The sequence below is a fragment of the Hyperoodon ampullatus genome (assembly GCF_949752795.1).
Source record: "Hyperoodon ampullatus genome assembly, chromosome: 10".
NCBI lineage: Eukaryota > Metazoa > Chordata > Mammalia > Artiodactyla > Ziphiidae > Hyperoodon > Hyperoodon ampullatus.
In genome coordinates, this window is record NC_136923.1 from 65,973,732 (window position 1) to 65,997,287 (window position 23,556).

Genomic DNA, 23,556 nt, shown 5'->3' on the forward strand with positions numbered 1-23,556 from the left:
CTTTGTCCCTTGCAACAAACTGCACTATTGTTGGTGACATCTTCAGGAGGAGGAGAGAATCATTTGGGCTGAGCCTCGGAAGATTTGCAGAGGAGGAAGAAGGCCGCCCGTGAAGGGCACCGTGGGGTAAAGGGGTAGCGGGTCATCACATGGGCAGGAAGGAGGAGCCAGCCACGGAGAGCCATTGCAGCATCGTTAGCCACATGGGTGGCCAGTCCTAAAAGACTTAGATTCCAGCTGACATTGCCCTCAGCCTCAGGCAGCTCCCACAGTACAAAAGGCAGAGAATGGGGACAGAAATCAGAAGCTCAGCCAGGGAGCTTTGGACTTGGTTGATGTGGTACCGGGTTCTCAAGCAAGGAAGTGACCCAGAAAAAGCAATATTTAGGGCTCCCTTTTGTCATTAGCAAATATTTTGTTTTCGGCTGACTTGCTTTTGCCACTCAGCGTGCTTTGACTCAATTCTCCACCATGGATGCAGGGCATGCACATTAGTCACATCTCTACCTCAGCCAATCATGAGTAGGTAAGTTACCTTGCTTGGAAATCCATATAATGTAAACTAAAATTAAACAGAAGTTTTTACTGTGCAGGCATTCTTTCCTTCTATTGGTGTGGATTTTTTTTTTTTTTGGTGTGGATTTTTGAAAGTTGATGATAATTAGCTATGAGAATACAAAAATGGTTTCATTTTGCACTGCATAAGGTTTACGTGAAAGGACCATTTACTTCTCAGGTCTGGTGCCCACCTTGTGATACATGCAGATATTTTATTAGCCACCATTTCTCACCCAGGTTCCCTGAAGGATTACAGGAAATCGGTGACGTGTTCTTGCTGTGTATACTTTAATCACCCATAAATTGGAATTACCATACAGTAAGATGATCAGACTCAACAAACAGAAAGGGTAATAATGCACACCAAATAATCACTGGTGACCTCAGCAATTTTATTAACAAATTTATTTGCCTAATTGGGTAATGTATCTCAGTGCTTGACTCGAGGGCATTATAATAGGTCTCCACGCTGCAGAAGAAGGAATTAATTAGAACCGTTTGCTCTCAGTTCCATATTTACATTTGTCCACCCGTCTCGTAAACATTGCCTGGTTTCCTGGGTCCTCCAGGCTCCTCTCTTCGGACTCCCCCACCCCACCCCCTAAATAAATAAATAGAAAGCGGAGAGTAGAAGTTTACATCTTTCTTATGCGCAATTCACCCCCACAGGAAGCTGCATTTCAAGGTCAGAATCTGACAAAATCATGACTTCCCATAGGACCCGCCTCTCCACGGGCCAAAATGGAGAAGCTGGGGTCTTGGTTTGCCAGTACTGTGACTGGGATTGTCCTTGTCCATTCAGAACCTGGGGACAAAGCTGGTGAGATGGGCAGATCTGTCCCAGTTCAACCTGCCCCACCAACAGTGCCTCTGAGGAAGGTAAGAGACATTCGTTAGCTCTGTCTGCCCTGGGAGCCAGCAGCCCATGTGAGCAGAAAAACGATAACTAGGGAACTCATTCTTCCAGGCTTCCTCAAGTAAGGTTTTGTTTTGTTTTGTTTTTTTGCCTTACAGCTTGTGAGACTGCAGCATGACAACAAGAAAGCATCTTTAAATGCAAATACTCCAGAATCTCACTGTAATGCTGGCCTCTAACTCTTCTGCACCCCACCCGTTACTCCAGAAAGGCACCATTTCATCCTGCTGTGCAACCTACGATGACTGGCATGAGTGCAAGATGCCAGGGTATGTGAATCACCTCCAGAGCTGGTTTCCTTAGCAGCTGTTTGTATAGCCTGCCATGTATAGAGATGACTTTTGAATGTAGATATAATTATTACAGACACATCTCAGGGGTGTGTAGGCTACCCTAGCTACCAACAGGCCCCTTTAGAGAACTATCCTCCAGAAAAATCTGGATGGGCCCAACAAGCCTCATTCTCCTTCTTGAATATCCTGAAAGATCTGGATGAGGTTTTCCAGGCCAAAGATATAGCCTGGATCTGGTCCATCGTAGGTGGTGTGCTCATTCCAGGAGCCTTTGTATGTTGTGTGAGCAAAGTCGATCATCCGGATGTCAACTTTGATGACATTGCTGCCGTGGGGTGTCTGCAGAGTCTCCTGCCCATCATAGATGATGAGGAGAGAGCTGGAGTAGAACCGGTATGAACTCTGGCTCCTAATGACTGAGAGGAGGGCCCGGAGCTGGCGCTGGATGGGCTCTAGCAGCTCCATCCGGAGCCGGGTCCCATCGTGCAGGAACTGATAAAGCGCTTGTCTGAAGCCCTCCACTGAGAGTTTTCTTCCATAGTACTTGTCTTTGAAGAGAAAGTGCTTCTTATCGGCTTGATAAACCTTACATTAAAAAGAAGATAGAAAATGTGAAGAATTGCAAACAAAAAAAAATCACATCTGCTACAGTGGCAGCATCACAAGCTACCTAATATATAAACAGATTTCTAGAGATGCAGGGCAAGAATGGCTGCAATGACTGGCAAGATGATGTTTCATCAAGCACCAGTGTAACTTTTACATGTTAAAATGCTTTCTGTGCAAGCCTTTAATAGGAATCCAAGGTCTAAAGATCCTTCATCCTATGAAGGTGACCCTCCGCCCACCAGGAAAAGGTTTGGATCTCCTTTCTTGTGAATTTCCAATGCCAACCTCCAAACCATGATTTAAACCCTGGCTTCTGGCCCTCTTTAAATATTAGCAAACCCAAGCGAGAAAGCTTTAGTGGGAATCTGAAATCACAGCCAATGGCCTTGGAAAGCCAAGTAGATTAAAATTTCCCCCAACAAAGTTTATGAAGTCCTTTCTCTGCAGATTCTAAGAAAACCATAATGGCTCTGGGGGTAGAGTGGGGTGAATTGTTTGGAGATGAAAAGACAGGCTAGATCAGGTGTGGATGGAGTTTTCAGGCAGCCAGTGAGGTTGAGGGGAGCCTGGATGAAGCAGGGAAGGTTCACAGCAGCTCTGTGGGGTGGGTGGCTCCTCTCCTTAGCATCAGCCCTTCTCCCCTCCCCTGTCATGTCTTGGCCACCGGAAGGGAGCAGATGGAGGAGAGATGCTGAGGGGGGAGACAGTGGCAGCCGCTCCCATTTCATTCAGATGGCAGAGGCAGGCAGAGGCTGAACGGAGGTCAGTGGCTGGCATGACCAGAGGGTGAGTTGGCACACCTCTGCCTGGCACACCTGGGAAGGGCTGCCCGTACCTGACCAAGACAGTTTCTCAGGTCTTCCCTGCCTTCAGATTACATGATATGTTTACAGAAAACAGGAATTGAAAAAAAAAAAATCAGAAAGGTACCACAGACTTGGTGTTGCCTTTGGAGGGCTGGAGATCATCTGTTACAATTAGCCGTCCTAAGCATAAGACAGGCATCTCTTTCTAAATAAATCAGATCAATTTCAGAAGGTTTGAGGTCCAGAGAGAGATTCCATGTACTCCACAAATTGTCACACTCCATTCTCTTGAGGACTGCATTCCAAGCCTTCCTAGGGACATCTGTGCCACACATTTATAGACTCAACTTCCAGCTTCAAGGGGTGGCAGTTTCAGTTAAGGAAAGCGATAACGATTACCTTCAAATCCGTGTCTGGTTTTGCTTTAGTAGATAGACTCTAAGAGTGAGCCACTGGAGGAAGTTTATTTCCTCCTGTTCTCCTGCAGCCCTGGCTATAAGCCACATCAGAACAGCAAAAATGAAGTGTGGAGTCGGGGCAATAAAAAATTAACCGTTCCTTTGCTGGGCTATGCAGGTTACGACCTTCCCACTTTGTTAACGAGAAGAGGTAGCAAGAAGCAGCAGAAAAGGCAGAGAAAGAACAGGGAATGGCTAATAAGGATTCAAAGAGCAGATTGCCTGCCAGCATCTGAGAAGGAGAGGGTTCAGCTTCATGGTTCAAGAGAACGAGAAACCAACGGAGCACGCAGAGAAACTTTCTCTCAGTTCTCTCCCAGACCTGCTTGCACACTGCCATCAAAGGTCTGCTCTCAACATGGGCAGGACCAACGTGGTCACATGGAGAGTTCCAACTGCCAGAGACCCTGAGATAAGTTTTAAAATGGTGGTTTTTAAAATTTTATTGACGTACAGTTGATTTACAATGTTGTGTTAATTTCTTCTGTACAGCAAAGAGATTCAGTTATATATATTCTTTTCCATTATTGTTTATCACAGGATATTGAATATAGTTCCCTGTGCTATACAGTAGGACCTTGTTGTTTATCCATCCTATGTATAATAGTTTGCATCTGCTCATCCCAAACTCCCAAAATGTCCCTCCCCCACCCCCTCCCCCTTGGCAACCACAGTGTGTTCTCTATGTGAGTCTGTTTCTGCTTCATAGAAGTTCATTTGTGTCATATTTTAGATTCCACATATAAGTGATATCATATGGTATTTGTCTTTCTCTGTCTGACTTACTTCACTTAGTATGATAATCTCTAGGTCCGTCCGTGTTGCTGCAAACGGCATTATTTCATTCTTATTATGGCTGAGTAGTATTCCACTGTATATATATATATACCACATCTTCTTTATCCACTCATCTGTCGATGGACATTTAGTTTCTTTCCATGTCTTGGCTATTGTAAATAGTGCTGCTATGCATATAGGGGTGCATGTATCTTTTTGAATTACAGTTTTGTCCGGATATATGCCCAGGAGTGGGATTACTGGATCATATAGCAATTCTTTTTTTTTTTTCATATGGCAATTCTATTTTCAGTTTTTTGAGGAACCTCCATACTGTTTTCCATAGTGGCTGCACCAATTTACATTCCTCCAAAATGGTGGGGTTTTGATATCACTATCCTGAAAGGCACTCTTTAAAAAACCCAGTGTGTCCTAGACCAAGATACGCGTTTTCTTGGTGAAAGATGTGCTTGGCCGCGGTCTCTGTTGCTCCCACAAAATGAAGGGTCCTGCGGGGGGCAGCAGCATCTGGATGAGAGACATCCTTGCCCCTAGCGGGCATGCCAGGTTGCCCAGCCCCGCAGATGTCCCCCACCTACCTGCATGCCGCAGATGCGCACACCCAGGCAGGCCGAGGTGCTCCGTGCACACTTCCTCATGTGGCGGGCCTTCTTCTCCTCCGACGCATCGTCCCCGTGCTGCCGGGTCCCCATCTTCAGGTCTAAGATGCAGGGATGCTTGTACTGTGACACGACGTTTTCCAGCAGCAGGAACCCTGGTCATGCTACTTTAAGGAAGGCTTCTGAGGACATAAAGGCCACTGCCCCACAGGAGGCGGTTAGCAGGCCTCTGAAGCTAGCTGGAGATTCCCTCCTCTGAGCCCCACCCCTTCACTCCCATTTCTTTCATTACAGACCAGCCTGTCAGTCGCTGTGAAGAATTCAAGGTATTAGCTTTGCAGGCTGCTTTCATAAGTCCATTTATTTAGTGGGAGTTGATGAGAATGTGAGCTTCTTTTCCTTTTCCTTTTTGCTCTGAGATTGTAATTTAAATGCAGGAGTGAAATCCCTGGCAGGCCATGCCCAATTTACATTTTATGGCAGAAAATCATAAGGCTAAAACCTCGAGTCACTGAATGGGCCAATACCTTTTGGGAGAAGTGGGTTGATGTTAGCTTCGGAGATGAGTTGCAGGAATATTAATTTCAGCGGAGTAATTACCTTGCAAAAGCTTCTTAGGGATGAGGGTTGCAGATGTGTCTTAGTAAATACAGAGAAACCAGCCACCGGTTTGCGGGAAGGAGCCCAGAGGTGACAAAAGGGGGGCATTTCAAGCCTGAATTTGCTCACTGAGTTTGTGGGAGGTGTAAAAGGGAGGTTGGGCGCAGGGACCCACCCACCCTTTGAACCCGCACCCCTACCCCCACCCAGTATGGCAGTCATCTTTCCTATCTGCCCACAGAGACCCCAGCCCTGCCCATCCCCACTGCCCAGGTGGCAGAGACACAGCCAGTGGCCCAAACAGGGGCACTCTGTTCAGCTTTTCCCCCAGTCCTCCTTCCCCAGCCTCTGGCTTTTCTTTTGGAGAGATCTGCTTTCTCCTAGGTCCCAGGTGGGAGGGCTTGTGCCTCCCACTCTCCCTCACATCAGGCTCTCTCTCCCTACCCATGCCTCCCTTGGCCCTGCCCCCAAACGTCTGTCTATCACCCCCTTCACCGCCCCGCGCCCCTGACAGCACCGTGCGAAGTGGTGGCTGGGCGGGCAGGCGGGTCATGGGCAAGGATACGGTGCCTCTTGTTCTCAGGGTACTCAGCGCACAGGCGGCTCAGGTGGGCCTGGTGGCAGTGCAGGCCCCACGGGTTAAAGCTTCTCCTCTCTGTCTGGTTCCCGTTCACAACCTCCACCAGGGAGGGGACTTGGGCCTTGAGGTGGAGCTCGGACCTCAGGAGCGCTGTGGCTGGGCTGCAGGCAAGGGGAGCACACAACAGTCAGGGCCCCTGTGACTGGCTGGGCTCTCCTGGCTGGACCCTGATGTGGACTCTCCCTGGCTACTCTCAGGATGCCTGCAGGACCTCCGAGTGCCCTGCCGGCCCTGCTCAGGCCCCGGGGCACCAGATCAGGCCACGCTGCAGGCCTCGAAGCAGTCTCTCTAAATTCCGGAATAACTCACCGGAGCATGTCACCTCCTCACGGGGCTGAGGCGGTTTAAATTCACTTGTAAATGACCTGGGTCATTACCTCCCTATGGAGGCAACACAGTGTAGAGGCGGCGACCCTGCCTGGAATCAGAAGGCTGGGGATTAGGCTGTTACTGTGGCTTCAGATGCCACGGCGGGGGGCGGCGGGGGGGAAGAATCATAGGTCTTTGGTCCACCCTCTCCTGCCCTCTGCATCTTGGCTTCCCCGTCTGTAACATGGAGATAATATGCACCGCTTCCTGACGCCAAGCCAGGAGGCTTAATTAGATCCTTGGGGAAGGGAGGTACTTTCATTGTATTAGCTCCCTTTTGTTTCCCATGAGTGTTTAAAAAAGTCCCCAGGGATCCTTTTCATCTGAGAAAGGTCAGCTAATCCGAGAACTCTCCAAGGACCTTGGGCATCCTGAGCCGCCGGAGCCTCCAGGGCCCCACGGAGCACTGCAATTGACCTCTCATCTCTCCAGTCTCGACTGCTAAGGAAGATGACTTTAGAGAGGCATTAGCCACACTTTTCCTTTATGTCAACTATTCTGGGGTTTCTGCTCTGCACATTTTCCCCCTCCAGAGACACCTCATGGTCTCAGTGAAACAGGTACTTGATGAAACAAATATACACTGAATGTCTGCTCTGTATAGGACTCGGCGTGTGCATCCACTTCCGAGATGAAATGCATTGAAATCCTCCCTCTAGAAGTGGCACCAAAGAAAATGCATTCCTTTTTTTTTTTTTTTTTTTTTTTGGTCACCTGACTTATTCTAGACAGAGCCTTCATCCGAATTTCTCCTTTTCTCGGCTCTGGCCCTAATGGGGAGCCATCGGCCTGGGCACAGGTGGGAGCAGTGCTGGTCCCTGCTAGGGACGTGCTGCCCGGGTTCTGTCATCCCGCCAAGTGGCCCTCACCTCTCCTTGAGTGAGTGTGCCAGCTGGGTGTGCTGCCACTGGGGGAGGGGGAGGGCACCGCTGCCGCTGGTGGTCTGCTGGAGGGTCTGCCATATGGCCACGGCCGCCGACTCCGTGGAGACCTTGAAGGGGCCCCGGCTCTCCTTCAGTGGGTTGGCAACCAGGCTGAGATGGCCTCGGCTGTCTTTCCGGAGGTGCACTGTGATGGTGCCTGCAGAAGGGGAGGGATGGAGAAACCAGATGACATTTACGGAGTGGATGCAGTGTGATGTCCTTTTGAACTATAGTTTAATGGCAGTGGTCAACCGCCCCCCTCCCGCAACTCGTCTCTCAAGGAAGAGCTACGGGGACTGGCCTGAACCCGGTCCTGTTCCAGAATGAGCTCAGAGCTGCGGAGCCTGCAGAAAATGGCCTCGTATGGATGCTGGCACAGCTTCTGCTTCGTCACCTCTCCCTGCCCCTTAATGCTTGAAACAAAGCAGCCGCGTACATTTTGTCCTCACATCTCCACTCCTCTGTGCGCGAGCACACCACCCAGGCACCCCGCAGCACCCCACCGGGGCCCAACCTGGGGGCATCCAAGCTGGTCCTCTGCAAAGAGGGGCCCCGCCTCTGAGTGGCAGTGAGGGAAGCCGGGGGCTCCTCTCATTCCTGCCCCTTGTCCTCTGCCTCCTTCGACACCCTGGCTCTCCCCTCTGTTAACCTGTATCTGAGCAGCTTCTTCCAGGAAGCCTTCCTCTAACAGCCTCCTGGTGCTCAGGTTGCCCCTTCATTCATCCTCCCCCGCATCCCTGGCTTTCACACTGACGCTCGCCATTGCCTTTGGTTAGACGCACAGCACGTGAAGATTATGGACAGAATGTGGTTCTTTGATAGAAAACAGAAGGCGTGTAAGATTTCTCCAGTGGTACCTCCTAACCACCGGTGTTTGTAATCCAGGCATGACATCCGACTCCAGTCGCTGGCTGTGATAGAGAAGGATGTGAGGACACCCAATGAACCCATGCGCTCGCCGAGCTTCTCCTTTAGGACATTGACCAGGTCAGGTCATTGGCTCTGGCCTGTATGTTAATGGCTCTGCGGTGTTCTTTGGACTTCTCGCTCTGGTGGCAGGGTCCAGCCCTCCCTCTGTGGGTGCCCAGCCTCGCCAGAGTTCTGATGAAGGTGGAAGATACTCATGGTTGTGGCCCAGGAGACGGCCACATGAATTTTTTTTTTTTTTTGCGGTACGCGGGCCTCTCACTGCTGTGGCCTCTCCCGTTGCGGAGCACAGGTTCCAGACGCACAGGCCCAGCGGCCATGGCTCATGGGCCCAGCTGCTCCGCGGCATGTGGGATCTTCCCGGACTGGGGCACAAACCCATGTCCCCTGCATCGGCAGGCGGACTCCCAACCACTGCGTCACCAGGGAAGCCCCACACGAATGTTTTTGAGAGAACCGGCTCTCTACAGAGTCCTTTGTTCCCTGTTCTTCCTGCACCTGATGCCGTGAGGACCCTCTCTTTGCTCCTTCTTCTACCAACCCATTCTCCATCCATCTTGTGCCTGGGGGCTGACTCTGGCATGCACCAATGGCTCTTTTGCCTGACATTTGGGCCAATGAAGGATACTGGCTGGAGATGGGGGGAGGGGAGGAGAAAGGTTGGGGCTTTATCCCACTTGTTCCCTCCCTGCTGCGGCGTGGCTCTGCCGTGGCTGTGTTTCTCTGCAGCCTCCCTCTTGCTCAGCTCCACCATGCCCTCACCTCGGCCCTTCAGGCCTGGGGGTGGTTACAGTCTTCCAGACGTGCCGCTCCCTGGTTGCCTCACCATCCCCAGTTATTCCCCCCTTTTTTTTTTTTGGCAGCGCTGCATGGCATGTGGGATCTTAGTTCCCCAACCAGGGACTGAACCCCTGCCCCCTGCAGTGGAAGCATGGAGTCCTAATTCCTGGACCACCAGGGAAGTCTCCCCAGTTGTTCCCTTAATCCTGTGTGCAATTCTGTAAATAGTCCCTTGAAAAATTCTCTTTATTTAACTCCCTTGGCATGTACTGCTCATTTTCCGCTGGGACCCTGACAGATGGGAGGGTTGTCTGTGGTCACATCCTCCCAGGTGTTGCTTTCCTCCCCCGGCCACTTGGTCACCTTCTCAGCGTTTAAGTGGTCATTTCTGCTGAACCAGCAGCCAAGGCAGCTGATTTCCCCTCGTGTGGCCCTGCCCAGCTCTCCTGGGCTGCTCAGAGCAGACATTCATTTTCAGGGCTGCTCTATAATTCAGCGAGTCACGCTCCAGGCCTGTCTGTGCCTAGCTCAGTGGTCTCCCTGGGCCAGGCCTGTCATCTCAGGTTCCCAGTGCCCTAATTCTGCAGCCTGAGCGTGACCTTCGGTTCCCTCCAGTTCCTTAAAAAACTCTGCTCTTCCTTAGCTCATCCCAGGCCCCAGTGTCCCGTGAAGTAATCATGATAGTAACCATAACAGCGCACTTGAACCTGGCATTCTGTAGTTTACCTGGACAGTAGCCTGCATCCCTAGACCAAGCCCACCAGGGCTGTCCTGCTCATGAGAGCAGGGGGCTGATGGCAGGTCAGGGACACAAGTACAGTAGTAATAACCACTACCTGGTCTTTTACACCTACTGTGTGCCAGCATTATGTGCATTTTGTTGATCACTAAGCCTTCAAGGCACTTGACTGTGGTCACTGAGGCTCAGAGAGATTGATAACTCACCCAAGGTCACACAGTTGGTAAGGGATGAAGGCCACGCCAGCCGTGAATATGGGAGACGGAACAGCCTGTCACACTGAGCCTGGGACTTAATCGGGAGACTCCTGTGTCATCACGCTATGTTTACCCGTGTGTGGATGAGGCACACTCCTGCTGTGTCCCCAGTCACATTTGTTCTGGTCATTCTGTTCCACAGGAGCGAACGGAGAGGCTACGATGCCACCACCTCGTGAGAGTGCCGAGGGCCAGAAGCGCCAAGAAGCCCAAGGATACGGTGTTACATTTCCAGCCTTGACTTCTTGGTGGGAGGGTCGCTGTGCTTGTTCCAGGGAGGAGGACTGACCTGGGAACCACCCCCAGGCCCCAGAGCCTACCCTCCAGGTGTGAGAAGAGGGGGAGCTGGCTGGCCTCTGTGCTTGTCCTTGCGGGGCTTGGAGCCTCCTGGCTCCTGGGGAGGCAGGAAGGGGTTCTGGCCAAAGACAAGGCCCTTTTGGATCTCGTTAAGTCCAAGTTACCCTCCGGCGGCCGCCTGGCCTTTCCCACTTGTGAAGCGAAGGTGACAGGCCTGCCAGAAACCACGGTCCTGGGGAGCCCTGGGCCCAGGAGGCCTCCCTGGAGGGACAAGAAATGTGACCTTCACCCACTTCTCCAGGCTCCAGCTCTTGTCTCATCTAATCCATTCTGAATGTCTAAATAGATGGAGGCAAGCAGAGGTGCAAATAACCCCAAACCAATAAGATACGAAAGTCTTTTCTATTTCTCATATTGTTAGAGCTACCCAGCAAGACTCCATGTCTCTGCCTTCCCGCTCTGTCTCCCTGCATGCCTCTCCCTGGCTCTGTGTCTCCGTTGGTCTGTCTTCCTCCCTCTCACACACTCTCGGCTCAGCCCAGCCCTTCCCTCTGAAACCTGGGACCATAGCACATAGCAGCCTTGCAAACAATCTCGGGTTGCCTGCCCTTGACAAGAGCAGCAAGTCAGTTGAATCCAGACTCCCTGGGGCTTGGATTGTTCTTTTAGTCTAGAGCCTTGTTGGCTCCAGCCTGGCCTCCAGCTTGCCTTGGGTGTCCATGGGGACTTGGCGGCCCACGGGCTCCCAACACTCTGCTGCCCCTGCCTGGCCAGGAGAGTGGGGGACCCCGGCCCTGTCTGCCTACTCACTAGCCCCCCAAGCACCTCCATTGTGACCATGTCAGCTGGGCAGATATGAGTGCTCACTGCCTTGGCTGACGTGCCCAGAGCATCTCAGCAATTTCGATTTGGCCGAGCAGCTTCCGTGAATATTCTGTCATGTATTTATTTTTAAGCTCATGAGAACATTTATTTGCCACTATCTGTAATATGAATCTGGCTCATCCACTACCAACTTGACCTAGGAGTATGTCCTCACTCACCCAAAGCCGATGGGCAGACTGGGAGGCAGACGGACACAGCCTCAAGACGCTGTCATGCCCAAGGAACCCAGCAAGGGGTCCAGGATGAGCTCCTGGCGCAGGGAGGCTGCCCTTGGGAACGACGTGCCTGCCCAGCAGTCCGCTGCCATCACCGTGCAGGGAGTGAGAAGGAAGAGGGTGGGCTCCGGGGCATGCGGCGGCCACGTCAGGAACAGCCCCTCTTTCTGGGCTGTTCCCACCAGAAAGAAAAGGGAGACCCCTGTGGCAGCTTTGTGGGTGTTTGAGTTCCCCTGACCTGCAGTCACTAGCTGAGTGACCCTGGGCAACTCACATCCCCTCCCACGTTGGGCTGGGTGACCCCTGAGCACTGGCACCTGAGGAGTTGTCTCTTCAGTGATAGTCACGGGTGGAGCCGGCCTCGGGGGCCGAGAGCCCACACTTGGGAGCCAAACTTGCTTTCTGGCCCTGCCTCACTAGCTGAGTGGCCTGAGGCAAGTTGGGTAACCTCTCTGTGCCTCAGTTTGCTAACCTGTGAAATGGGGATGATAGAAATACCTTCCTCAGAGGACTGTTGTCAGGATTAAACGAGTCAGTCAGGGAAACTGCTTCCAGTGTGTCTGGCACTGAGTGAACACTAAGGGTTGGCTGATATTACTTTTCTTTTCTGGTGAAACAAGATGCCCGCACAGCCTGAGGTCCTTCGAGGGACCTTTTCCCATCCCAAACCTGACTTCAGCTCCCTGCCCCTGGCGTCTGAGGGCTTGAGGGTCCCAGTTCTGAGCCCTTTCTAGTGTGTCCTCAGAAGTACGTTTCCTTGGGTGGTGCCTGGATGCTGGCACCACGTGGATCGTGTTCGGGCAGGTGAGGGAATCAGCGTTTCTGCATCATCGAAACCTCCTGTCACGCCAGCCTCACCCTCACCCTCGGCCAGGCTATGTGGTCTCACCTGAGAGATGTCCTGTGGTTCCCTGACCCGGCCCCTCCCGACTTTGTTTGCAAACATCATCTCCTGAATGAAGCCCCAAGGCAAAGACTGATGCAGGAAGTGATGACTCAAATTAATCTAGCAAGTTAGCAGGGCCCCAAGGCGGGTGGTACCAGGATGGGCCCAACCTGAGAGGGAAGCAGGGCAGAGGAGGGGTCTGGAGAGTCGACAGTGCCCAAGACTCCCCAGAGTGGTGGGGTCCTAACCCACCCACGCCCCACCCCCCCAAAATGGAGGATGGTTCGTGCAGACAGGGAACGGGGAGGGCACCGGGATGTGGTCCTGGAAACCCACCGGCCTCTTTCACTTCCCCACTCTGCCTGGGGCTGCCCTGGCAGCCTGTCTCAGCTCCAGAGCTGTGTTGAACCAGCGTGAAATGCTGTGGGCAGGAGGCCACCCCACCCGAGATCCTGCTGCCCCTTTGCTGGCTTGAGTTCAGTTGTGGAGGGCCAGATGTTAGTTCCAGCGGGTGCTCAGACAAGATGGGCAGTGATCCACAGCTGATGGACAGCACTGGCCTGTGGCCCCAGAAGGCCCCCCGGAGAGGCCTGCAAAGGCTGTACACCAGCCATCCACTCCTGTCTCTCATTTGTCTTATCTCAGACTCTCAGAGGTGCTGGCAACCCATGACTGAAGCAATGCCCAGGGCTCAAGGTCTTCGGCCCCTCTCAGTGGGTCTGAATCTGGAGCATGCTGAATACAGATTCCAGGGCCCTGACCCCAGGGATTCTGATTCAGAGGTCTTGAATGGGGCCTGGGAGCCTGCATTTAAACACACACACACATACACACACACACACACACACACACCAGCAATTCTGGTAAAGTTGATTGATCCTGCATCCCACTTTGAGAAACAACGATGAAGACAGGCCCCATCCTTCCCAGTTATCCACATCACTGAAATGCAGGTAAGTTTTTTACTGACTTATTAGAGGTCTAAAATCCTCTAAAAGAGGTCTTTTCTCTGAGTATGTATCCCTTTATGGGCCCGCGGCTGGCAGAGTCCTGCCCTGAGCCCTGTGAACCGCTTTTACCGAAGGCTGGATGTAAACAAAACAGCCTGCCCCGCGGATGCTGGCAGCCCACAGAGTGCCCCTGTCCGGAGGCCAGCAAACAGCAGCCCTCCCCCCACCGGCCTTCTCTGCCCAGAACCCACTCTGTGCTCAGATCCAGAACACACACTGCTCCGTGCACCGTTTCGCCAGCTACACCGCGGAAACGCCCCGGCTTTGCCCCTCGATGAGGGTGGGAATTCTGGTTTCCCAAACACACTGTGAACCAGCCCCTCCATAACCTGTCTCAGACCCGAGGCTCCTGCCATGCACCTGGGTCACCTGAGGGAGGTGAAGGAGGTCTCCACCTGTCCTATGTTTACCAACCACAGTCACAGGACCCAGCCATGGCACTCCCAAAGCACAGACCAGGATGCCCCATCAAGGCGGGGTGGGGCTGGGGAATCACTTTATCCCATTCTCAATTCCTCGAAGCCTGGTGGCTTGAGCTAATTTGTAGGACGCCAAATGGCATAACACTCCAGGCCTGGAGCCTCAAACAGTTCAGAGAAACTGGGGCTGTGAAGGCCAGCTGGGCTGTGGAGAGGGGCAGGTCTCCACGGCAACACTTCAACACACCACTGTGCTTGAGGAGGTGGCAGGTGTGGGCGCCCGCCCCCGTGCTGGCCCCATGCGGGGATACTGAGCACAGGGGACTGCCCAGACACTCACCTTTGTACTGCGGAGTGAAGCGCTTCATGGCCAGTGGCAGGGACTCGTAGAACCTCTGCTCCTGGGAGATGAGGGGCTTGCACACCGTGTGCTCATCATACTTCAGTACACTCAGGTGACCTCCGACCTGGTGCAGGAAGGGCTCCAGTGGCACGCCAGGGGTGTCCATGCTGTCCTGCACCACCATGCTTCAGCGTGGGAAGGGGGCAACTCGCAAATCCACAAGAGGAGGGAGGGCCCGAGGTCGAGGTAGCAGCTCCCGGACAGAAGGCGGGGCTGTCAGCAGTCCTCAACTTTCTCCTTCTTGGCCTTTATCACTGTCATAGCACAGGTGTCTTCCTGGCTGAGGGCTCTTGGCGGGGTTCCCTGGAAAGCAGAGGAGGAAGGGGAAAGATGTGAGGGAGGTGGTGTGCTGGTGGGGGCAGCACTTGAAGTCGCCAGCCACGACCCCCAGGTAGTTAAACAAGACTGTAAATAGGCATCGATTTCTTCTGGAATAATCTGTTACAAGCAACTGGTAACAGTTACTGCCTCTGGGGAGCAAGGCTGAGATGGAGATTTTTCACTAAACACCATTTTGTGCCTTTTGAAATTTAATATTAAAACGTTCAAAAAACAAAAAAACAATACCTGAAACTGTAAGCTTTCAGAGTGCAGTGAATGTGTCTGAACTTCTCATGTCCCGTTGCCTGCCTTCCTTTGGGAACTTTGATCCCAACCCAATGAGAACAGAGTCCCTGCTGGTGGGGACTCACCATCCTGCAGGGGCTGGAGGGGTACAGGAATGCTTCATTTTAATATTGCATATACATCTGCTGTGCACCATCATGGCTCCACAACATCATTGCTGTGTGACCTGGGGAAGTTACTAAACCTCTCTGGGCCTCAGTTTCCCCATCTGTAGAACAGGATAATTATGATACCCATCTCATGGACTTAGGGTTCAGAACTGAGATATAAGCCCATGAAAAGGTTAGCCCAGTGCCCGGAGCTAAGTGCTCAATAAATGTGATTTATCATGATTATTTCTAGCATTATTGCCATGGTGGTCATATTTTCCTACTGGCCCTGGGAGGGCCGACTTTATCCCTGCTGCTTGCAAATGAGGAAAGCAAGGCCTTCGATGGCTTGCTGGGGCCCACCTCAGGCCAGGAGCACAGGCAGAAGTTAAGCGGGGGCTCCTCGTCTGGTCCCCCACCACGTGTGCATCCTTCACCCTCCCTAAGAGAGGGCCTGCCAGACCTCAGGCAAATGCTGGAACTCTGGGCTGGAAACATGGCCCCTAACAACATCCTGACTTTGTCTCAGGAGAGTGCCAAGGAGACACTGCAAGGGGAGGCTCTTGTTGTTGTATTCATCCTGTTTGAGAGGACATTCCCGCAGTGGTGCCTGTCACCATGGAGTTATTAATACTCTCTTCTCTGCTGGACTCCTGGCCGGCCAAGGATGCAACTAGGCTGGGCAGTGCTGGGCGTGATTAACCCTCTGTTGACCTTCAGTCCAGACCATGGGCATGGCTGGCTGGCTCCACACACAGCAGTACCTGTCAATTGGTTCAGGACTCCAGCTCAGAGAAGCTCCCACCACCCACCTGGACCTCCAGCACCAGGCGGAGTTGAAAGCCTCAGCCCGGCCCGACACTGCCCTCCACGGTGCCGCTCCCGAATTGGCTACTCTGTGGCAGGCCATAGAGCCCCCCTTTAGGAAGGGACAGGGGGTGGCTTCTGCCTGGTGTGTGCATTTGCTTTGCTGGATGCGTGGCTGAAGCGTGACTGGGGAGGCTGGGGGTGCTGGGGTGCGGCCTTGGGGCGAGGAGGACTGGAGCCTGATGGTGAGGGGCTCCCCCCAGCCCTGCTCTGAGACCACCCAGAGGTGAGCCCTGCTTGGGATCTGCCCCCAGGAGCTGAGGAAAGAAGTTGGGAGGCATCTAGATGCGAGGAAAATCGGGATTCAGCCCTAAGATGAGTTGATACCTTCAGTCTGGTTATGAGACAAGACATCACAGTTCCTTGGCAAACCCAATCCTCCTTGCAAACTTGGCCGAAGCAGGAAGGAGGAAGGAAGAGAAAAACCAAGGCAGCCCGACACCTCTCCTCTGACCGGGCTCACTTGTGTGTCAGACTTTGCCAGCTCACCTGTCCCCGGGTCAGGGAGGAAGAGGCACTTCTGGTAAGCAGAGGGACAGCCAGGTTGTAAAGTTTATTTATAGCCACTCCTGGAAGGAGCCGAGGCCCCATGCACCACGCTGTCTCCCCAGTGCCTGGCGCTAACCAGGCCTGGCCTCACCTTTGCAAGCCCAGCTCTGGCGGCGTCCAGGCAGCGTCCCAGTCAGGCCCTCATGCTGCTGTGCTGGGAGGCCCACCGCCCTTCTTTCCCCACACCCCCTGTCCCCCCGAGGAGCTCTAAGGACATGGATGTCACCTACCAGTGGTGGCATGGGGAGAAAATAACAATAAATGGTAATAAACACACAGCCAGGCAGTGTTCCAGGAGTTTTACATAGATGAATCCATGTAAGCCTCACAACTGCCCTATGAGGTAATTAGTTATCGGCCCCATTTTACAGATGAGGAAAATGAGGCACAAAGAGCTTAAGTAACTTGCCTGTGTGTACCCAGCTATTAGGGGGAGAACAGGGATTTGAACCCAGGCACACTAGCTCAGAGCATGCTTACCTACCATGATGCAGAGGGTTTGGGGGCTGCTGTTTCTCTACTTTGAGAGTCAGGAAACTGAGCCTCAAGGAGGCTGGGGCTTGGCCAAAGTCACCCGCAAGTCACTGGCTGTGCTGGGACAGGGACTCAGGTTTTCTTGTCCCCAGGCCTGGTTTCTCCTACCCTGATGCCCCCTGGCCTGCCCTCCCGCTACCTGATGACAGTGAGTGCATGTCCTAGTGGTGGCTGGGATCCATACTGCTGCAGAAGCCATCGTGAGGGGTCAGGTGAGGCCCCCCTGGAGCTGGGCCTTGGTATTGACCTGCTTGGAGCTTTCTGCCTGGGGGGGTGTCAGCCAGACCCAAGAGGCACTGTCATTCCTAGCGCCTCCGCCTCCCATCCCTGCCATCCCCAGTGTCGGATGTTCTCAGGAGCCCTGGCCAAACCTTCTCAGGGAGCCAGGATCAGCCAGAAGACCCCAGGCCTCCGAGACGGCTCACACACAGCAACGTAAACTCTCCTGCCCCAGACTTGGTGTGGGTTGGCATTGGTGGGGTGTCTGCTGGGTAACCAGTTTGTACTTTTAAAAAAGCTGGGGGTAGGGCTTCCCTGGTGATGCAGTGGTTGAGAGCCCACCTGCCGATGCAGGGGACATGGGTTCGTGCCCCAGTCCGGGAAGATCCCACATGCCGCGGAGCGGCTGGGCCCGTGAACCATGGCCGCCGAGCCTGCGCGTCCAGAGCCTGTGCTTCGCAACGGGAAAGGCCACAACAGTGAGAGGCCTGCATACCGCAAAAAAAAAAAAAAAAAAAAGCTGGACTTGAATCTGGGGAAAGTGAGGCCCTTCCACTCAAGGGTCATCTTAGGGTGTAGCTTAGGGGATATCTGAAGGTCCTTCAGCTCCAGAGCTGTGTGGTCTGAGGTTCTGAGGCAGGTAGTGGGAAAGGGCGGAAGGAGGACGGGTGGGCAGTGGCTTCAGCCCCCGGGGTACCTGCCTGAGGCAGGCAGGTGGGTTTTGCTGCTGCTCGGAGAAGCACTCTGCGGCTTCCCCTTGGCACTGATGCTGACCTTGGATTCCCAAGGAATCTGAGGTTTCCTGTCTGTTGCTGTGGGATTGAGCTAGAGAAGACCTCCATTCATCCCATCCTTCCTGCCAAGTCCCAAATGAATAATTCAGGTTGACAGACATTTCTTAGCCCAGACCTTCCTTTTGCCACACGTAGGCACTCCTGTCATTGACCCAAGCCTTGGCCTTTGAGCAATGCCTCTGGGCCCCGTTCTGTTTCCCAAGAACACTGGGCAAGGAGTCAGGTGCCTGGGTCTGTTCCAGGCGTCCCCACCAGCTTGCTGAGGCCCCTGGGATGAGGTGGGTAACTGTCTTAGTGAGTCTTGGTTTACCGCCCATTGCCACAGCCTTGTCAGGACGCTCAGATGACAGAATGCACAGCCCTCCTTTGTGGAGTCCTCTTCCCAAGCATCTCTACCACTTGAGCTTTGTCACCGTGTGGGCTGTTCTCAGGACTGACCCTTGTGACTCAGCTTGGGTGCTGGGAAGTCAGGTGAGGCGGTCACCAGAGACAGGATCTCACACCCCCTCTGACACACTGAAGGGCCCCCTTTAGTGCTTTGAAGGGAGACAAATGTCCCTCTCTCCAGCCCATGCCTCCTCCCGCAGACCCACAGCCCAGACCTCTTGGCCAGCATCCTTCCCTAGTGCTCCTTGGAGAGGGAGAAGTGGGAGGAAGGATGAAGGAGGGAGGGAGGAGGATGAGATGCTCCCAGCCAGAGGAGCTCAGCCTAGTGCCCCCTCCCCTGGGAACAGTTGTCAAATGCCCCCAGATCCCTGTGTCCTCCTGCCCTGTCATTGGGTCATGTCCTGAATGAAATGACTCTGGGCATCACCCCAGGAGACTCAAGGGCTAATTTCTCTGATGGGGCCCGGCCATCAGGCTGGTCGTTAAATAAGGCCCTGGACCATCTGTGTCAGTGCAGCCCTGCGGGGTCTGAGTGACAGCCAGCCTGCGCTGGGTTGCAAGACACTCCCTGGTTTGAAAGGAGGGTCACGGACAGCAGGGCCTCCAGTTGTATTTGGCTCCCAGAGTGGGGACGGATGACAGTACCAGGGATGTCAGGCGCAGTGACAGATGTCACCCATCAAGCTGAGGTGGATGAAGGCACTGTGGCTCGTCACCACCAGTCGGCACATCTTAGTTCCTCTTCCTGAGATCCTTTCTGTATATAAAACCTCTCCCCACAGGCTAAACCAGAGTTCATTAAAAATTACGGAAGATACACCTCTTTTAGAACTTGCTTCTCCCATTTCAGGGAAGGTGGCAGGTGAAACCACAAATCAAACTTGTAAGGGTTCAGCTTGGACTAAATGAGTCATGATCTCTATCTTTTCAGAGGCTGTCAGCTCCTTATATCTGGAAACTAGTTGGTTGACTGTGGTTATTGGCAAGACTGTTCACAAATATTCTGTTTTTTCCTACGGGAATGTGGTATGATTTCACTTCCCTTTGAAGGTACGTTGGCCAAAGTGTGATTTGCTTTGGCCGACATCGCATGGAGGGGAGTGACATATGCCACTTCTGGTGGGAGCTTTTAGAGAAAGCAGTGTCCTAAATCCTCTTTCCCTGGCCAAGGTGATTTTGGAAGCACAGTCACTTCCTGAGTGACTATGCATGACAGAGAAAAAAATCTGGGCTATATTAGGCACTGAGGTTTGGGGGTATTTTGTTATGCAGCTCAACCTAGTCCATCCTGACTAATTCACCAACTCACAGCCGGATGCCCTGTATGGAGCAACCTCAGGCACTCAAATATTTCACTGCACAAATATATCCTCTATGATCATAGTTACTCCTATGAAGCATCTACTATGGACCACTGGCCTTACAATGCCCATCTCTGTTTCTCAGGAGAATAATTTTCAGATGGAGACAAGTAGAAGAGCTTTCCCGGGGTCCAGAGCCAGTGAGCACTGGTGCTGGGATTCAGCCATAGTGAGTCTGTCTCATTCTAAGGCCGATGACTGCTCTGCCCCCAACATGCAGTCTCCCTTGTAAGGGAGGGGCAGCTGCTCTGGCTCCCTCTGGGAGTCCTGAGCCCTAAGTGGGGGCCAGGGTCCTGTCTGAGGCCCTCTCTACGCTGTGTGTCTCAGCTGTGCACATCAGGAATGGGAGACTTGTCTTTGACTGGGCGGCGGGAGCGCCACCCTCGGGGGGTAGTGTGGATTCACCTGCCGTGGGTGGAGGGCTCCCATCCGTGGGTCTCTTGAGCCCTGACCGAAAGCCACGTCACCACCACCAGCATTATCTGCAGACTAGAAAAGTAATACCCACGGAGCTCGATCATTTCTCAAATGTATCGAAATGCTTTGGTTTTTACCAAAATACAAATTGATTTAAAGGCGTTATTGAGTTCCTAGTACTTTTTTTTATCATCATCTGTTTTCTCAATCAACAGATACTAAAAGTCTAATGAGTATTGCAGGGGGACTCATAGGGAACAAATTATGTTGAAAAGTGAGTCTTAGTTGAAAAGGTTAGAAGAGATACTGCTGTTGGCCAAGACAGGGGTGGAGTGGGCAGTCCAGGAAGGGGTCTGATACGGGAGAGATGGAGGCTCAGCCTGGGGGAACTTGAGGAAGGCCTGTTTGGGGGCGTGTGTGTGCAGGGAGCGACAGGGAAAGGCAAGGACAGACAGGGAGACGGGACTAGAGGGAGGGTTGAGTGGGGAGGCCGAGGTGAATGCTGCTGGGGGTCTGGGCATGGAGTGGGTGCAGAGGAGGTTGGGCCACGTGGACTGGAGGTGCCTGTCTGGCCCCCTCATCAGTCTAGGCAGGAGGGGGGTTGCCTGAGATCGCCAAGGTGTGGAAGCCTTCGGGACCGCATCCCAGTACATCCGAGGGGGAGGGGTGCGTTCTGGGGAGGAGATAATTGAGAAGCGGCTTGCAGCAAAAGAAGACTGCAAAATAAAATGTGTTGGGCTGCAGACTCAGAAGCAGCATGGTTTATGGCCTGCCCTCTCGCCTCTGAAGCTCTAAGGTACGTTTTGCAGGTAGCTCAGAGCCAGAGGTTTGGTACAAGTACCATTCAGTGTATCTGTAATGCCCAAGGGAGCATTTTTTAATCTATTAGAGACGAGAGGACCAGAAAACCATTTAAAACTGCTGAGGTCGTAACGGGCAGGAGAATTTTGGAGTTTCTCATACAGCAGAGGGCTGTGTATCATCTGGGGCCATCAGGGCCTGGAAGGCACAAGATTATTTTCTGGGGGGGAAAAAATCAAGTTTTAAAATCCATCCTATGAATGACTCAAGGGCTGTGGGGTGGTGAGCTCCTCCATCTGCACAGTCCCGGCCCAGTAGGATCAATACTGAACGCTGGGGGAATTCACACATCACCTTCTCAGCCATGGCTGAAAGATGAGGCTTTGGAGAGCATCTATTTCCTGGGGAAGGCTTGATTTCCAGAATCACAGAGCAATACTTCATATTCCTGACTTATTTCCAAGCCGATGTTATCCTTTGAGGGAAGGTTTCTTTTCCCCCCTCTCCTTTTCTCTTAACATTTAAAATTTTCCAATGTTCCTCCAGCTTGAGGACCAAATGCGATTTTAATACAGCGATTATTAGTTTAGAAGCCCTTCATCTCCTGACAAATGTCCTTAGCCGCAGCAGTGATGTTCTGAGCTTGCTGTCAGGGCGGGAGACGCATGGTGTAAAAATGACTCAGAAGCCGAGGGCCCTGGAAGGGCTGCTCCGGGGGAGGGCTTCTCCCTTCCCAACTCTGACAGAGCCAGACCTCATGACGGCACCTTGGGACCTTGGGACCTTGGGCCCCCCTGGCCATGGCTGGGAACAACTCCAACGGCCCCTCCCAGGCAGGCTTGGCTCCTGGGGACCTCTCCACCTGGAAGCTGTGCCCAGGGTCTTGGATACTGCTAAACATCCAGACCTGCACATCTCCCAGCCTCTGATATCCTTCCCCACACCTTTCTCTAAGTCACATAACCAGCCACCTGCCTTATGAGCCAGAGATAGACGGTCTTGCCAGTGGTTAGTATGGCATCTTTAGGACTCTAAGAAGAAACAGCTTTTTAAGGTCAAAACACAATAGTGGGGTGGAGAGGCGTGTGTGTGTGTGTGTGTGTGTGTGTGTGTGTGTCTGGGAGTGTGTGGTCACCACAGGCCACAGGGCTGAGCTGGTCAAGTCTGAAGGGTGAGCCTTTGCCCAGCAGAGGGCAGCAGCAGACGGGCCAGAACCTCCCAGAGAGGAGGCCCTTGGGCCAGCAAGCACCTTGGCCCAGCCATCAGGGGCCACTTTCCCCAACTGCCCTGGGTTTGCCAGGCCTGTCTTCAGAGAGCCTGGACGGTGGCTGAAGTGCCCCTGCCTGTCCCAGATGGCTGTTTTTAAAGAGCTTAGAAGTTACCATCAAGGTGGACGTCCCCCCACGTTCCCGTCTCTTCCTGTCACCTACCTGCTTTTTCTAAAGGTTGTCTGGCAGGGGCCGGGGAGCTTCCTGACATGGGTGAGGCACACTTTGAGGAGTGCGGTGCCAGTTTCGATTCACAGGGGAGGGACCCCAAAACCGGAGACAGGGGCTTGCCGAGGAGGTGGGGCGAGGGTGATGGAGGGTCCATCCGAGCAGAGCGGAAGTGGTCTTCAGCATCTACAACCCACCAGCTCCTCCCCTGAGGGTGGGTGGACCCCACACCCCCTTCGTTGGCCATCTGGGCCAGCATCCCCCTACCCCCAGGTCCCTGAACAAGCCAATGCTTGATGCACACAAAGTTGATTGCTGTTCCCTTGGCGGCTGCTGATGAACAAGATAGCAGCCGCATGGGAAGGATTTCTTTAGGGACTCTGCTCAGAGCAGGAGAAAGCAGGGGCAGGCTGCCGGCCATGGGTGGGCTCAGCCCGGCCTGCCGCCCCCAGGATGCCCTGGGACAGAGCACTGGGACGGCCCCAGGGACCACAGCCCCTTTGCAGAAGAGGAGTTTCTCAGATCCCTGATAAGCAGCCGGCCTTGTGGGAGCACTACGGGGCAAGGGTGCAGGAAAACTGCACAGTGGGGGCAGGAGACGCGGTTCTGCCTAGACTCCCCGTCCCTTCCTCTCCAGGACTCAGTTTCCCTCTCTGTAGTGAGAGCTGCTGACCCAGCCCTATTCTTACCCTCCCATGGGACAGCTGGCCTTTCAATTCAGCAAGTCATTGTGGTGGGGGGAGAATGGGGGAGCGGAGAGTGGAGGCTGGCAGAGATGCTACCAGATTGAAAGAGGCTCAGAAGACACACTGACCTGATGCCCCCTGATTGGATCCTGGTCCAAAGCATTAAAAACTATTTAGGGGGCAATTGGGGAAATTGGAATGTGGCCTGGATGTGGCCGTCTTTGGAGAGCCAATCATCTTGTGAGTGAGGTAAGGCACTGGGGTTATGTAAGGGCCTGTACTGAGGTCTTTGAGGGGAGTGAGGTGATGTCCATAGATTACTTCAAAATACTTTAGCCTTAGAGAATACAGTGAAGCAAATATGGCAAAACTCAAACAACTGTGAAAATCCAGACTCAGGTT

General features: G+C 53.2%; 1 protein-coding gene across 1 annotated transcript; it reads right to left on the reverse strand.

Annotated features, from left to right (window-relative positions):
• Nucleotides 1-1,932: 1,932 nt before the first annotated feature.
• Nucleotides 1,933-14,511, reverse strand: IP6K3 (inositol hexakisphosphate kinase 3; the record flags this gene model as incomplete). The annotated part of the gene is made up of 5 exons (XM_079713673.1): nucleotides 1,933-2,352; nucleotides 5,017-5,192; nucleotides 6,203-6,378; nucleotides 7,516-7,726; nucleotides 14,325-14,511. The coding sequence occupies 5 exons, from the start codon at nucleotides 14,509-14,511 to the stop codon at nucleotides 1,933-1,935; spliced, it is 1,170 nt and encodes a 389-aa protein (XP_079569799.1).
• Nucleotides 14,512-23,556: the final 9,045 nt, after the last annotated feature.